General features: G+C 37.3%; 1 protein-coding gene across 3 annotated transcripts in view; it reads right to left on the reverse strand.

Annotated features, from left to right (window-relative positions):
- Nucleotides 1-17,993, reverse strand: part of BANK1 (B cell scaffold protein with ankyrin repeats 1) — a 248,800-nt gene that overhangs the window by 211,030 nt on the left and 19,777 nt on the right. For all 3 annotated transcript variants that reach the window (XM_084756051.1, XM_084756050.1, XM_084756052.1), the window contains exon 2: nucleotides 4,574-4,972. In XM_084756051.1, coding sequence (XP_084612177.1) covers nucleotides 4,574-4,972 — 399 coding nt within the window. The remainder of the gene's footprint in view (nucleotides 1-4,573; nucleotides 4,973-17,993) is intronic.

Consider the following 17,993-nt stretch of genomic DNA (forward strand, 5'->3'; position numbering starts at 1 on the left):
CTCACAGGTATGTGCAGCTCCCACCCCTCATCGAAGGAGCTGTTTTTTGTTATAGGTGGAGACCATTACAGAAATCTACAACTAGTCAATATGGAGAGGAAAAAAATTGACCATGGGGTGCCCAACCTCAAATAAAATGTCTACAAAGAGACTATATAGATCTAACAGGCCTGTATAACAGGTCAGGTAACATTAGATATGAGAGCTAGAAAGGTTTTAAGAGCCAGAAGACTAAGACTTCTTTTGTATGAGATAGGAATGATAGGAAACAACTCAAATAAAACCTAAACAATCTGGTTACCTAAACAAGGTCAGCACAATGACAATCCCACTTTATACATCTATTTGAGCAGAGGCAGTGCAACAAGGTCATACCGCTAGTTGAAGCAATTAATAACTAATGAGAGCAGGAGATTCACTCTTCTCCAGGGATGAGTCCTCCGATAGTTAATCTAATCCCAAGTGGTCAGCACTAAACACATTTTATTTTAAAAAAAATATGCAATATATAAAAGTGTATGCATACATACATATTTGTATGTGTAGTGCCTTGATGCTTATGAACAGCACTAATTGTACTCAGCAGGTGGTATTTATGTGTGAATACATGTGTATATATACAGACATATACATATGTGTGTGCAACATTAATAATTAAAGAAAGAACATGAATTTCAGAGTGAGTGGTTGAGGCACTGTCAGAGTTGGAAAAAGGAGTGGGGATAGAAATTATCAGCATTGCATGAAACTTAGAAATACTAAAATATTATGTCCCAAGCCAAAAACTAATGAAGACATGAACAGGAAAAGGGAAAAATGCTATCCACATGGTTGTAAAGCACTAAGGAGAGAGCGTACACGGATTTGTGTTAGTCTCCATTTGAGAGTTAGGGAGACAGGAAATTTAGTTTTCTTAATTTCTTAAAAGGAAATAAAACTCTCAGATGAAACATGAATCACTACTTAACTTTTTAATATCATAAACTTTCTCTGAGTATTATAATTATTAAATATCTTTCTCTTTCATTAAACTTTATAAAATTTCCTGTGATTTTTCTTTGTGTGAATATATTAAACATTTAATTATTTTCATGACTTCCTTGGCATTTTTATTATCTTCTTTATCACAGCATGTTTCCGAATAAAAGGTTTCTTTCTTATTCTGGTGTAATTTTTCCACTGGGTGAAGGGAAGGGAAAAATGGATAGTAAGATTTGAGTCCCACATTTTTTGTTCCATTGCATCTAATTTGTTCACATTTCTGTTATGAGAAGCAGGGCTTACATATTCAGTGTAAATGGTGATATGAAGCATGAGACAACATAGTAGACAACTAAAGCCGTTTAAAGCAAATGACCCAGTAAACAGACTGAAAAGATTAGTACATCATCCTGTTGCGCAGCAATTGTGTATGCCAAAAGTTGCCTGCTTTCAGCCCCATCCTTGTATCTTTAACAAACGTCACATCCCAAGAGCACTTTAAACGCAGATCTATTCTCTGAGAATGTCTTATGTACATACAATGTGTCTTGACAATTTTTATCTCCTATCACTCCCACTACTTCCCAAGTCCACCTCTACCCCTCACCACCTCTCAACTTCTTTTCCTGTTTTATTTTTTTGCTTCTACTTTCCAGTCCAGCGTGTGCTGTCCATATACTCATAGGTATGGGTCAGGCCAGTTGGACCACACCCTTCAAAACTGAGTCTTTCTCCTTCAGAAGCTATCAACTGAAAATAGCTCAACTTCCTCCTCTATATAGCAGTTTTTATAGTTCCCACACACTTTCCAATATTTCATTTTATTATACCTATATTACTCTTAAAAATTAAAGGTATTGATGTGTTATCTATAAGTACAGGATTTTACCCTATAAAATATAAAAAAGTAACAATTTCAACTCCAAAGAATTATCCTCTGATGTCTACATACTCATTATGGTTTGCATACATCTGCACAGACAGACAGACAGACAGACACACACACATACACAAACATGTGACCCTATAAGGGTTATTCAGAAGTAGAAATTATATGTGTGAGGAACCACTTATAATTTTACCATCAATCCTTACTGTCCTGCCTCATGGGAAGAGGTAGTATGCAATATCCATAATTTATATGCACTTTATTTTTATTTACTTTTATCTTTACAATTATAATATTTTTCTACAAAATTAGAAAGATTGATGTACTAGAAAAGTAATGAGAGAGAGAGGGAGAAAGAGCAGCAATGAGAGGAGAGAGAGAGAGAGAGGAGAAAGTGCCCAGTACAAATCCTGTTGTCAAATATTTTGCCATGAATTTCCTAAACACACACACACACACATGCACAAAAACAAACACACACATATACACATACATATATACAAACACACTTATGCACCCACATTCACAAACTCTCACACACAAAAAATATATATATATACAAACACTAACACATACAGACATACACATATGCACAAAAACACACACGTAGTCAAACACACATATATACATGTACACATACACAGGCACACACACATGGCAGCTTTCAAATGCTTACAGCTCCGGACAACTAGCTGCAGCCTCATACCCTTACTACCCGGAAATCCTCATTTATGATTTTAAATAGCTAAGTGTTATCAGAAGTTGCTGTTAAATAACAAATAACTAAATCAGGCTTCGAAAATACTGAATGTAAGGGCTGGGGGAATGGTCCAGTTGGGAATGTACATGGGACACAAACATGAGGATTGGAGTTTGGACTCCCAGGGCCCACATAAAGCTTGTGCACAGCAGAATATATGTGTTATCCCAGGCCTGGAGGGTCAGGGTGGATCCAGGCAGGCCCCTAGTTCTAATAGGCTAACAAGCTAAATTGAAGAATTTTTGGTTTAATGAAACATTCTGTCATAGAAAATAATGGCAATAGTGATAGACGGGAAACACTCACTGTTCATCTCTAGCCTGCACATCTATGCACACCTATGCACACATGAACCTCACAAATGCACTCACACCACACATATAGACACAAAAATTGAGTTTGTAAAGGTCAGATTAATAGAAAACTGGGATTTTAATTTTGCTATGTTTTGTTTCAGATACTGTGGTACAAAGTGCAACAGTGGCAGACAATCGCCTCAGTAGGGATATTGAGAAGAGACAGAGATGTGCTTCCTGCATTTACACAACACCATCATACGCAGGACCCAGGTCTGGAAATATCTAACAACCACAGGTTGTGGTTGCATTGCTGCTCTTATTTTGAATGTCATCAACTACAGTTATAAATGGATGACAAAGTCATAGTTTGTGGAGATAAAACATAAATGTTGAGTTTTACTGGCGGATGTGGACCAACTGGGAGGAACAGCCAGTTAGGACTGTTTCTGAGAGACCTGAGAAATACTGAGGGAGCCGTAACTACAAAGTCTAGTAAACTACCAGAGTTGAACAAATAGTCATATAATGAAGAAGCGACGTTTCTCCCATTAAGGGGCTTAGAGACATGGCTTGTGAATGAGGGCATCTCCAGAGAATGCAGAAATGTGTTCCAAGAAAAAGATCAACCTGCTGTTGCCAGTATAAAATGACCCCACCCTTTCCCTGTAAGAGTCAAAACCATAGCTACAAAGCTGGGTGTCGAAGGCCATAGGTAGGTTGAGAAACAAATGAAGCAATTAATATAACACTCAGTGACACAGTGGAGAGCTGCAGACGGAGGTCTTTAATGACATTAGTGTCAAAACCTGACTATTGCACAGGAATGCAATTAGGTGATGAGTGGGAACTCATGTCCTGGTCCTTTTTTCATGGCTCAATGCTTAAAATCAAATTCGCCATTTAAAAATCAATAAAGCAAACTGCATCTCGTTCTGTAATAATAACTATCATGCAGCCACAATAGCAACAGAAGCTCTACGACTCTAACTCAAGCTTTGCAGTGTTGAACTGTTGTTCATGCCGGTGAGGACATGCGTGTGGAGAGCTGCAGTTCGGGCTTCGCTAGTTATGCCAGATGTTATCTTTCAGAAACAAACTGGCATGCAGCACCGCACAGCACAGCTTTCTTGTACCATTATAGCCGCCTCCAAGTTGCCCAAAGGAATATATGTATGCATTAGCCGTTTTTAGAACAAATGATAAGCTTTGACTGGAATGGAAGCTAAAAATGAAGAGCCTTGGTGCATTTTTTTGTGGGCAAGATAGAACATTGTTAGGCAAAGTCGGAATCTCTGTTCTGATCTTATCCTGACCCCAGCTGTTTACGGGCTTAAAAGAAACTTGAAATTTTTAAGTTGCAGAACTTAAAAAAAGAAAGTTATTTTCTGTATATTTCTTACATATGTAACTGCGTACCATGAGTGTACATGGTACCCACTGAGACCAGAAGAGGGCGTTAGACTTTCTGGGATTGGAGTTACAGCCTTGTAAACTGCAATGTGGGTGCAAGATACTGAACTTGAACCCTCTAGGAAAAGCAGGTAGCCAGTACTCTTAAGCACTGGGCTGGTTATCAGGATCTTACATTGTAAAACATAAGCAAAGAAACATTTGAAATCAACAAAGAAGGTTGGGTATTCCTACCTCTGTCTAAGATCTGTCTGACGACAGAGACGTAGTGCTCAGGCTCCTGCTCTGTGGAGATCTCCCACCTGCTCCGAGGGACATTTAATAATTGATAGAGAGGACCCGAGCTCTCCATGCCGCAAAGCAGAGTCACTACACTTCCTGGTGAGTGAAGCATCTTCTCCAGAAACTGGCACTTCATTGGAGTCAGGTCTTTTAGGAGACTATCCGATAATATCAGAAGTTTACATCTGTAGTCATCTAAATTTAGCAGTTCCAGATGTGAGGAAGAGAAACTCCACAAGGGATATAACAGGATTCCTTCTCTTTCTACCACATGTATAAATACTTCTCTCAAGTACAGAGCCCATTCCTCAGCATCTTCTTCATGTAGCAGTAGGATATCTTTTGCATTTCCTAAAATAAAAAAAAAGAGGAAAAGGGGGTTTCATTTTTCTTATAGTTGAAAGGCTAAAAACAGGTTATATTACCTTTGACACTTGTAATCCACTGTTTAGGAAACATGCTAATTTGCTTATAGAAGATACCAGTATTGAAAGATGTCACCATCTTTATCAGAATTATGCAGATTAAACATTCAGTAAAATAGCTCACAGTCCACACTTTGCAAAAGCCTTCTCTGTACTCACTGCATGAAACTGACCCCCAATAATAAGCAGCAAAACAAATATATTTACATGAAGGGACTCAACAGTAAAAACCCAGAGATGAAGTGAGGTAATCCTGTTTCATAAATAATCAAACTGTGAACTGGTGGCTTACTGGATAGAAGTGGCTGCTGCCAATCTGAGGACCCAAGTTCAAATCCTGAGCCCTACATCCTTCAAGGAGAGAACTGACTACCACAAGTTGTCCTTGGACTTCCACACATTTGCTGTGTCCTGTGCAATGCACTCCTATACATATATAATAAAATATTACAATTTAAAAAATAAGTTATTATTACTGAAATAAATAGAAGACTTTTGTAGAAAAATACAGAATTAACATGTATCACCCACTTAGAACCGAGATTGGTGAGGAAACAGAGCCATCAAAATCTTAAAATTCTCTGCCACCCACAAGGGGGAACAGAACATTGGTATAATTTCTTCAGAGCAATTTGAACAGATTATTGTGTATAAGTTGTTTTCAAAAGGTGAATTCCCTAGCATTCTGATACTACAAAACATTGTACTGAGCAGCAATGGAAAGGAATGAGCCATGGCTACATGCAACATGGCTAAATCTAAAACCAACACTGAGGGAAATAAGTGAGAGTGCACACAGCAGAAGTCTCTAACCCATTGGACACAGGTAAGGACACTTGTGAAAAGAGTGGATCAGGCCAAGACGCCTGCTGGAGCTTGGGAATTACTCTCTATCTTGCTCTGGGTAGGGGTTACATAACCGTATACACACAGAGAAATGAATCATTTTGTACAGCTTTGACTCTCTCATCTTAAACTCCGGGTCAGGACCCTGTTTGGGAGAGTTGAGACAAAATGACAAGAGTTAAGGGATTTCTGAATTCCTGGCAACCAACATTCAGTCCCACATCAAATGCCTACTGACACTAAGGTGTTCCTGGCCACATGCTCCTAGGATACACTGTGCAACTTCCCTGCAGGCTTCGTTTTGAACACACAGCAGACGTGTTTTGCATTGTGCACAGCCACACCATGGAAAGCCACAGCATACTTCTTGCTCATGTCCAGACTACAGTGTGTTATGAACTGTCAATACAAAGTCATCTGATCCTAGAGAAACACAGGGTTTAATTATAGGAATCATCCTTTTAGTATTTAATACTGTTATTCCTCAGTGTACAGGTCAAATTAATACGACTTTGAAGTGTACTGTGTTAGAATGAACATAAACTGAAGTGAAATGAACACAAACTAAAGAAATGTAGCAAAGGGAAGGTTGGGGATGAAAGGATTCAGTAGTTTCTGAGACTGGTCAAGCTTGTAGCAGGTGGATTTGGGGAACAGGATCCATATACATTTAGACGATTATTTCACTGATATTTAAAAACCTAAGAGTTAATACTAATCACAGAAGCTTGACAGATTGAAAAATATTTTTTAAAACTTAAAGACATATGCATTATAAGATTTTGCACATACAATAATAACTTAAGTAAAATTAATTTCATAAAAGCAAAGCAAAACAAAAGTTATAATAGAAAGTGAAATAATTATGCCTTGTTTGGGCCAGTGGTGTCCATGCTTAAGGTCACAATAATGTCAAAGTTGATTAGTCATTAACTGTCAGTTGAGAGTAAAGTATCCTCGAGAATAAGTCAGATGATATATAAATTCATACATGACATACCAGTAGACAGATGCCAACAAATAATAGCTTACATCAAAAATGCATAAATAATAATTAGTATTAATCATAACAACACATTCATGCATAATACAAGCAACTTAACTTTTAGTGTATTTGTCAAACACACATTAGATTAAAAAATGATTGATAGATAAATAGTACAGACATGGAAGGGAACAAAGGAGAAACAGCTGAAAGGACCTGGATCTTCAGCTTCTGAGGGAAGGACCTATGTTGGGAACATAGAACTGTTGGGCATCAGTGCACATGACTTGTCACTGTTCAACATGAAACATAAAGGAAATAAACATTCAATGACAGACAAAATCCAGCTCAAAAACAGCAGGGCCAAAGAGGGACATGGAAATGTAGCTCGTCAGAAAAAGGAACAGAGGTGAGTTGAATACATGTCACTGCAGAACTCAGACCAACACTGAGGGCATTAGGATTTATATCACAAAACAGTGTTCAACAGCTGGGGAGGTGGCTCTCTGGTAGAAAGGCAGCCTAGGATACCAAAGTCTGAGTTCCATCCTATTTCTTTCTATCTATCTATCTATCTATCTATCTATCTATCTATCTATCTATCTATCTATCTATCAGAAAAAACAGAGAAGCTTTAATAAAATAGTTAAAATAACAAATAGAGAAACAGTATTGCTTCTCCATTTATCACTGAACTTGCGAATCTAAGCACTAACTTCTCTTTAATAGTACAATATGCTGTCTAAATTTAGTGTCTACAATTTTATCCAAAAATTAATGCAACCTTTAGTAATCTTCAATACTTTGAACATCTTTTGTTCATGGTGAAAACTGAACAGTCTTTTTTTTTCTTTTCTTTTCTCTCTCTCTCTCTCTGTCTCTTTCTCTCTCTCTCTCTCTCTCTCTTTAAGGTAGGGTCTCTCTGTGTTAGCCTTGGCTGTTCTAGACTCACTTTGTAGACCAGGCTAGCCTCAAACTCACAGTGATCTGCCTGCCTCTGCCCGAGTGCTGGGATTAAAGGCACGCGCCACCACACCCTGCTCAGGCATTTTCATTTAGGACTGATTTCTACTCTATCAATAATATCTTTATGCTAATTTTCAGAAGACTGGAGACTGACATTAAGCATCACTTCTTTCTTCCTGATAGACAAAGTCCTGTAAGTCATTTGGTCTTTAACTATCTCCATTATTATTTATTGAGATTTTTTTGGGTCCTCGATATGCCACGAAATCATTAATGTGCTTTAGTATCAGCAGGTCTCCCCTTGGCTCCCCTATGATCTGCACGGAAAGAATTCAGACAAGCCATCCAGAACAGTTTATTCTAGATAACACTCTCAAGCGGGTGAGCTTGCACAATGATTGAAGCCATTATTGCTCCAGACTGCAGCTTAGTTAGGCTTTATGTAATTTTTAAAGCCTCTAGAACAAGCATCTGTTTCTGAGAAACTTTTTCCTGTCCAGGTGATTGATAGGCCTGTGTGAAATGAGTCTTACAGGAAGGAGAGAGTAGCATAAAGCCTCCAGATGGACAGGAATCTTACAGAGCTTAGCACTATTAAAACCAGGTTTAGGTAGTTACTTACTAATGACCTGCACACAATTCAGGATGTCTGAATATAGCCAGTGATAAGACCCATGCATCAGACCGGTAATAACAGCCTACAGTACCAGTACCCAGCTTGTCAGAACATGGTCAAAAGAATGACACACGTGTCTGTTTTTAAGGTGAGGTCATTAATCCATTTGGACTTGAGATCGGCATAGATACTAGAACCTAAAGCTGGACTGGGGAGCCCTATAGGGAGACCATCAAAGCTGGAGGATCTGGACACAGAGGAGTATGATCCCCTCCATCAGAGGTCTAGGGGAGGGGAGTAGGGCAGAAGGGGGAGGGTGGGAATGGGAAGATAAGAGTGAGTGAATAATAATTGGGATGTAATATGTGAATAAATTATATATATACATATATACATATACATATATACATATACATATATACATATACATGCACGGTGAACAATGCCCTGGGGTACTGTGACAGAGGCTCCAGGAGAAAAGGCAGAGGTCTTTGGCCTTTTACCTCAGGTGTACTTTGCTCCCTGGATTGTTCTTGAATATGATTCCATGCCTCCTGTGTTAAACATTTACATTCAATTTATATGACATGCTTATTCATGTTGGATGTTGGAACATGGCTATAAAGCCCAGCCTGGTGAAAGAATATTCTGAGTCCTGTCCTTCTCCCTTGCTTTCCTGCTTTCCCATGTATGACCGATAGTACATACCAGGCAGTTGTGTTTAAATTGTTCTGTTCTGAGAAAGTTCTGGGAAAGGGCTGCTCTGCTAGTACTTACTATGTGCCTACTAGTGTTTATTTACATGTTTAGAGCCTTCCTTGGATCATTGTATAAAACTACGCTGAAACTTAAGTAAAGTTGTCTACAATATGAGACCACCCCATTCTTTAAGGTATTCAAATCCCAGGACTCACAGAAAGATCTGCACAGGTTGAAAAAAAGGTGACACAGGTTTTACAAGCTATTGAGGAAGGGGTCCAGCCCCAGTGTCCTCCAACTCTGCTGATGGTGATCGAGCTCCTGAGCATATTCATTTAAGTCTTACAAGATAAGCAAAGATGGCCTTCTTTACCAATCACAGAGGGGAATTTGTCACAGTCACAAGAATGATCATGGACCTTTGTACCATATCTTTGACACTCTTGTCCTTTGTCTTAAAATGGAGGATTATGTACTACAGTAATAAGTAGGCTGTAAATCCAACAAGAATTATTCCTGACTTAGCCAGAGTAGTCTGGAGGCTATGCACTTCATTTTCCAGACTTGAACTAAATCAAGTCTAAGTCATTATTCATCATCATGAAGATCAGCCAAATTTTACAGGTGGGGAAATTAAGTAATAAATGATGAACCTAGGTCATAGAAATACAAATGTCATTCCTGGACATATATAACATAATCAAAGAACATTACTACCAAAGATGCAATTAAATCCCAAATAGGTTATTCAAAATGTAAGTCTGAAATCTAGCAATACAAAAGTACTGAAAGCACTGGACAACTGTGCTGTATGACTTACTGGGGAGTTTTGAACAAATGTATACATGACCTAAAAGTGGGGCTAAAAGGCCAAGGTAATAATCCATCCAAACACAGTTTAGTGAACCAATGCGTTACGGGTGACTGCGTGGTCACAAACAGCATGAGTGAGCTGTTACAGGAAAGAATGTGACTCAAGATCAGTTGCATCACCAAAAAGCCCCATGACAGTGATCTCAGAGTGGCTGGATTGTAGAGTCTCTCCTTTAGACAAGCTTCTACTTTTTATATATGACAGCACCACCCACAATCTGGAGCAATTTTAAGCACGGAAAATGACTAGCACATCCCAGGTGAACATGTTAAGACCCAACCTCTTTGACTACAGGGAAGTGGTGCTTGGATAATTCGTATCACCATCTCTGTCTGCTTGGTTTGTTTCTGCCATCACTGAAGGATTCAGCAATCTCTCGGTCACAGCGTGTACTCCAGGGTAGATAAAAGCCACGCCACACTGATGCCCAGAGACAGTTTCTTTATTCTAGCAAATTGTTCTTCAAGAACAAAATAAAGCCATACTAACTTTTTTTTGACTTATTATGAAGTGTTCTGTCAGATTCAATAATGTCTCATTTGTCTTATAAAGCACTGTAATGAATTTTTAATCTGGAACTTTGTATTAATAATTTATATTAATAATTGTGTTTATACAGAAAAATATGCATATTATCCAAAGAATGAGGCTAAACATAAATCAAATTTCTTTTCTAGAAGCTCAGCGTCCGATAGACATTTTTCTTTATTTTGAATGAGAGCCAGTCTCAACCCAAGATTTCATTAAGCATAATGGGAAAATATTGCAAGATTGTAATTTTCAAAAGTATACTTTTCTCACTGGAAAAAAAAAGCAGAGGAAAAATAGGTGGTCTCGAGATATTTCTTAGTGACAGAGTGCTTGCCCAGCATTAGCAAGGCCCTGATAGATTCTTAGAAAAAGTTTTAAAAAATGATAAAATAAAAGTTATGGTAATGCTACTTCATCTTGTTAGAATCATGTACATTAAAACAAAACACAGCTCTCATTTCAAAAGAAGGAAGAGGTAGCTTATCCTGAGCCAAACATGAATGACCAAGACCTGAGAGCACGGATTCAGGCTGCCTGAAATGACATGCTCCAACAAAGAAGTGATAAATTATAGAGCTTTTTATCATACAGAACAGAAAAAAAAATGTTGTGAGGCAAGGCGATGACTAAGGAAATCAGTGCAGGCAGCAGATTACAGGAAAGCAGAGGCGTTACAGGTTGTAGATATCTGACCACATTTTTAGTTTTTTGATTGGTGAACACTAATAATCTACTAAGAACATATTCAAGGGGTTTTCCTGATAGTCAAAAGGATCTCGGTTAGATAAAAAACTGGGCTATGCAGTCGGAGAGACGGTCCAGTGTTTCAAGGCGCTTGAGTGCACTGATAACCAGGGATCTATCCTGGGGTTCTACAAGGTATCAAGGAAAACTAACACCTAAACGTTGTTCTGTGATCAGTACACACACACACACACACACACACACACACACACACACACACACACACACACACTTACTTTCTCACACACATACTCACACCACAAACTACACACACAACACACACAACATATGCAAACCAGACACACACACCCATATATACATATACACACACACTCTCCCCCACACACACCTCACACATACTTCCTTAACAAAAGTGGACTATGAATGGCTCTGACAGAAACTAATGATATTTTTTTTCTAAATCTGTTAACATTCCAGCTTTCTATAATCATGATGTTCTAATCACTCACCCTTGTAGAACATGGGTGTGTGCTTGTGTTTCATTTTTTCTGGGAACCTCAGTACATGTGCATATACTTTTATTTCAGTCACTCAGTAAATACAGACGAATCAGTTTTATATTGCAACTATGTAATATTTTTAGCATAACAGGAAGATAAAACTGGGATTCTAAAGGTATTGGGATGGTGGAACATTAGGTCATATTTCTCCTCTAAGAAAGTTGGTTTGGATCAGTTTTTTTTCACAGATTTGCAGGAGTCTATGCAGTCAACACTACAGATACACATCCCATATCTCCCTTGACCAGTTACAGCCACTAGTTTTCAGTTCTTTAGTACAGCACTTCTGTCTGCTTTGGAAGCTCTGGCACTTTTCTCTGATGCTGTGCACACACTCACACAGAGACTATTCTACAAAAATCGCCTGACACTTAGAAACTTTTCCTGACTCTTAACAAGGTGAGAGCACCAAACTTATGGATGGGATGACTTTTTAAGGGTTATTAGAATGAAAAAGGCAATGTATAAACCTGAATATTTAAATATGTCAGTAAGGTTGTACTGATAAGGTATTCAAGACTTAATGTGTTATTTCAAGTACACAGATGGCATGAACAGCCTGTGAGCGCCACCTAATCTGAAATGCCAGAAGTTTCCTGTTGTGATATGCACAGTAACCGGCAGGCTCACTTCCTCTAAGGGGTTAGATGGGAAATACTTTGGGCTTTGTGGACCACATATGATCTCTTCTCTCTTCCCCCCACCCCCACCCCGTTTTTTCTTCTACCCTTCTTCCCTTTAACACTTTAAAGGTGTCAAAAGAATTCTTTGCTCACAAGTAAAGTATAAACAGGATACTAGCTGATCACTATCTTTGTCTGTAGTTAGTTAACCTCCTTTATAGATTGTTCTATCTCTTTACAAAGCATTAAACTGTTCATTTATGAGAACACTATGTTTTTTTGTTTCTTAGGTTTTTTTTTTTTCCTCTGAACCAGAAACAGAGTGCTATGAATCGACCCTTGCATTGAACGTTTTGGTGTGAGTAGAGAATAAAGGAGTCTTGAATGGTAATGACAAATGGGAGCATTAATAATTACAGAATAAATATCAAAGTTTCTTACCCCTAATAGTTATTTTGGTAATTTAATGATATATAAAGCAAAAAAAAATGTGTATGCCCACAAAATTTCTATTTCATCTTTATAAACATAACAATTTTAGATCTGAGCATAGAAAACAAAGTGATTGGAGTTATTGAGTGGAATTTTAGAGACTCTTCTAGAAGAGCAGCATGTACTATTATTAATCAATGAGTCATCTCTCCAAACTTCTGAGACTCTTAGACCAATGTTTAGACTCAGAGGCCATTGACTGATAGAAGATCATGCCCATTTGACAAAGCCCTACTCGACCTATGGATCTCTTAAACATCCACTAAGCCTTTCCTTGCTGACAGGCATCTATGTACATAGTGGAAAGAAGAATACCCTCAGTGAAATTCCCACATTTTCTAGTAATAACTACTTGATGATTCCAAATGACACAAATTCCTAAAGGCACAAAATGCCAGAGTAGTAGGAATGAGAACGTATGGAATCCATCTTAATGATAAATGACATCTTCCCTTATGGCTATCTATTATCTAATAATGGATCCATTGGGACCCATGGAGATTTCCTATGAGTATTTTAATTTACCTTTTTATGATTCTAGTGATATAACTGAGGACATCATTCATGGTAGGCAACAAATACACTTGAATCATTGCCTTTCGTAATGTCAATAACCTAAAATAATGAGTTTTCAATCACCTGGCAATAATATTAGTAACTTATCACTGACTTACCTAATAACTATGTTTGCAATCCTAATAAAATCTGTAGAAATATTGACTATATTGATGTTATAATGATACATATGTCATTTCACATAAGATGCAAAACATGTAATTGATGACATTAAGCATACACAAGCATAATGATAGAGGCAGCACCTGAGATACCATGATAATTATGTTCCAACATGAAAGGAAAACCATGTTGAAATGTGCAGTTCCTCCACATCAGCTGGATGTCTGGAAGCCAGAGGTTTGATATGCACACTGGTGTGCTGAAAGGCAATATTGCAGATGGCCACAGGAAGCATACCAGTTGTGAATAAACCCAATAGCAACAAGGGCTCTGCAATACATCCAGACCACATTACAGACCCCATCAGAGGAGAATGTGGGATTTTTACCTCCATGCTTCATAAAGACTACAGCAGCTTTTACCAACAGTTCTACAACTGTTACTCCTCAGATTCTAAAGTAGTGACACTGCCTTATTTGTCTGACGACCTCTTTCTTTTTGAAAACTAACTTATGAGTACCTACTGTCCTCACAGAGATTAATTTATACCTACGGGATTTATGTAATCTAGTTGGTCGCTAGAGACATAAATCATTGATTTGGTTGTGAATAGCCATATTCTATTATGAAATAGATTATAAAATGAGTGAAGTCTTGATGGGAAAACTTAGCACCACAGATGTGTAGTTTGCATTCTTGTGATATTAGCCCTTATTGCCTCTGAACCATTCCTCAATGTACATCTTTAGCCTCATATGGGAGGATTGTGTAACCTGTAGGAAGAGAAAAAGGAAGATGCTTGCCATTATTCTGGAAAAAAATGAGAAAGTGGGTATCCTCTACATTCTACACCTACCCACAAGCCTCTGAAGGAGAGTTGTGGCAGGAAAATAGTTTAGTTAACAGCATTTTGTACGCTTTGATCTGGTCATACTCTTTGCTTTGAAGAAAATATGGCCTGGCTTAAGCTATGGATCCACCCTGAACAAAAGAAAGGAAAGAGTAAAAAGGAGTACACCTATTTAATTTCAGAATTAAATGCCCAAACAAAGTTACTAAATAAGAAACACACTCAGAAACATAAGCCTTTACATTACATTCTTCCACATAATGACTTTCTTATGTTCTTTGTGGTTTATATAAAGGCAAATTTGATGTGAACTCACATTTTCTAGTTTCCTTTATGAGTACCTGGACCTGCACAAGCCTGTGACCACATTGTTGAGCAGCAAATGCTACTGAAAATTTGTTAGTGTTACAGTGGTGGCTGCAATAGGATCAAAGTTACATAGGTTTTATATGATCCTAAGAAAATTTATCTCACAAATTCCTTGCCCTGTGGCAAAGAACATTTCATGAGCAAAAAACTCATTTAATGAAAAAACATATACTTACACAGAATTTCAGGCTAATGTTCTTAAGGCATTTCACAGAAATACTATCAAAACTAAATTTACATGATTGCTAGTTTGTAAACATATAGATTTCCAAAACCTTCTTTAGAGGTACACAGTAGAGTTGACTTTATTTGTAATGTTTCAGTATTTTCGGCTTTAAAACAAAGTCTGACAAAAAGAAATAGAAAGTATAAGATCTTTATTAGAAATTTCATTTTATGGGGTCCAAATACAACCCTTAAGAAGAGGCTATAGAATAAAGTATATTTAACTTCTATTAATTTTCAAGTATCCATATTATCCTATTTTACATCTTTATGAAGTCTGAATTTGATTTCAGAGAATTGAATTCTCCTTAAATATTTTAGTAGATATTGACTTATATAATTGAAAAATCAAAAATCACATCTTGAAATTCCAACTGGAGAGTCAGACCAATGATAAATGTAAAGTCTAGTATCTTGCCCTCAAGCTGATGCATATTAAGGATCCTCCTTATAATTTTATTTTGTAGTAAGACAAATTACTGTTCAAAATTGTTATATTTAGTTTTATTGTGATGATAAAGCTGTGGAAAATATATCACAACTCAGCTACAAAACAAACTTCTAAGCAGGATCCCACTTCCTACTATAATTGTCTCATTATATTCTATAGAGGTCATTATCGCCATTGGACTATTGTCCAAAGTCTCTATGTGTCGGGAGCCATTTCCTTGAAGTGCATAACAGATGTAAGCCAGAGAACTTACAACCTTGGCTGGCAAACTCTCACACAGTCATAAGGACTTGACAAGATACTTGTATTGCCTAGCTTCTTTGATAAGAAAGTTATTTATTATTACCAGGTGTGGATGTGGGCTTGGTGTATTTCTTTAGCCTTGAGATGAAAAAAACGTCTAAGCATATAGATAACTAACATAATTGGTAGCTTTTGTTTCTGTTCTAAGAATCTTCTGGTTCACATGGGATGAATACTGTATAAAAGCTCTGAGAGAAATAAATGTGGGCCTACAGTACTTACTGTTAGTCCTCACGAATATTTGTCTTTTTTCTTATCTCTTTTACTATATCCTTTCCATCTTTTTCTATATCATTTTTCTTTTTAGTTATGTTTATTTTTTAATGCATACATTTATATCATTACACATGAGTAAAATAAATGACATACAGGAGGAAGAACCATAAGACAATCCAGAATTATATAAATATTACACTTATAGTGATTTGGCTATTTGTATTGGCAAACTTGAAGTAAGCATCTTTCCTATCTTGTTGGGTCTAAGTTTCTGAATAGAGATTAATATATATCATATCTCATCTCTGTTAACTTAAAACATCTATCTTGATCTAAAAACATCTTAACCCCTAACCTATTTCATCTTTAAATGCCATGTTCTGTGTGTCTCTGAGGTTTCTGAAGACCCTATTTAACTATTCTACATCATTTATCTATAGAATCATATATATCTATAAGACCTAGAGTATATATTCTTGTGATAAACTTAGACTAGGTTTTGACATGAGCATGATTTGTATCAATATACAAAATTCAATATCACTGAATTTAAAAATAACCTTATTTGTGAGTAACAATTTGGGCCTTGAGATGAGAAGTAGATTCAATAATCTACCTTTTGTTCTATCCTCCCTCTATATTTCTATATCTCCCTTTCCTTCTTTTCAGCTCCTATCTCCTTACCTACAAAAGAAAGATAAAGGAAAAGAGATACATCCCTGAGTTAAACCTAGTTTCCTCTCTGTGAAAGACCAATAATACTTATAACCAACTCCCAATGATTCAGGCTTCCTAATGTTGTTTACTTTTCTATTATTTATTTACTCAGCCTCTTGCTCCATATCCAGTTACTGCTCGATATTGTCCAGAGTGGGCTCTGGTATCTACGCTATAGGCATATTTGACCATGTATGAGGCCTTTTATCATAGATTCTAATTTCTTGAAATATAAGCGTAAGTCAATATATATTTGATTTTACTTTCTGCTTATTATTGTGTCTTATTTCTTAGCGTTGCTAATTTACTCAATACATGTATTGTTACATCTCAGCCTTGTCACCAATACAATCACCTGAGTTTTTTCAGGGAAAAGTTCTTAATATATAATTGTAAATGAACCACTTTTCAAAATAACTACACTGAAATCTACTTGATGATATTAACAAATAAAGTACTTCTTTTTAAAATTTTATTTTATTATAATTTATTCAGATTACATTCCAGTTGTTATCTCCTTGCTTGTATCTTCTCGTTCCCACCCTCCCTCCTTATTCTGCCCTATTCACCATCCCTAGACCTCTGACAGAAGGGGACCTCCTCCCACACCATATGATCACAACTTATCAGATTTCATTCAGATAGTCTGCTTCCCCCTCCTCTGTGTGCCCAGTGGGCCTCCCCACAAAGGGGAACTGATCTGATGGGGTTGCACCAAAGTTCATGTCATAGACAGTCCCTGCTCTCACCACAACTGGAGAATGAGCTGTCCATTGGCTATATCTGAACAGGGGGACTAGGTTTACTGCATGCAAGGATATTTGCTCAACTATGTTCATCGCAGCTTTATTTGTAATAGCCAGAATCTGGAAACAATCTAGATGTCCCTCAAATGAAGAACAGGTAAAGAAATTGTGGTAAATTCACACGGTGGAATACTATTCAACTATTAAAAACAATGAAATCTTGAAATTTGCAGGCAAATGGATGGAACTAGAAATCATCATCCTGAGGTAACCCAGACCCAGAAAGACAGGCATGGTATATACTCACTTATAAGCAGATATTAGCCCAACATAGATGTCTTCTGAGAGATTCCACCTAGCTAGGGAAGGTGACAAATGCTGAGACTTGCTGCTGGCCCCCAAGTGAAGCCCTGAGAGTGGACAGAAGAATAGGGGAACTGAAGTACCCATAGCATTCAGGAGCCCCACAAAGATGCCATCAAGGCTGGTGGATCT

Source organism: Acomys minous (genome assembly GCF_964271855.1).
Source record: "Acomys minous genome assembly, chromosome: 14".
NCBI lineage: Eukaryota > Metazoa > Chordata > Mammalia > Rodentia > Muridae > Acomys > Acomys minous.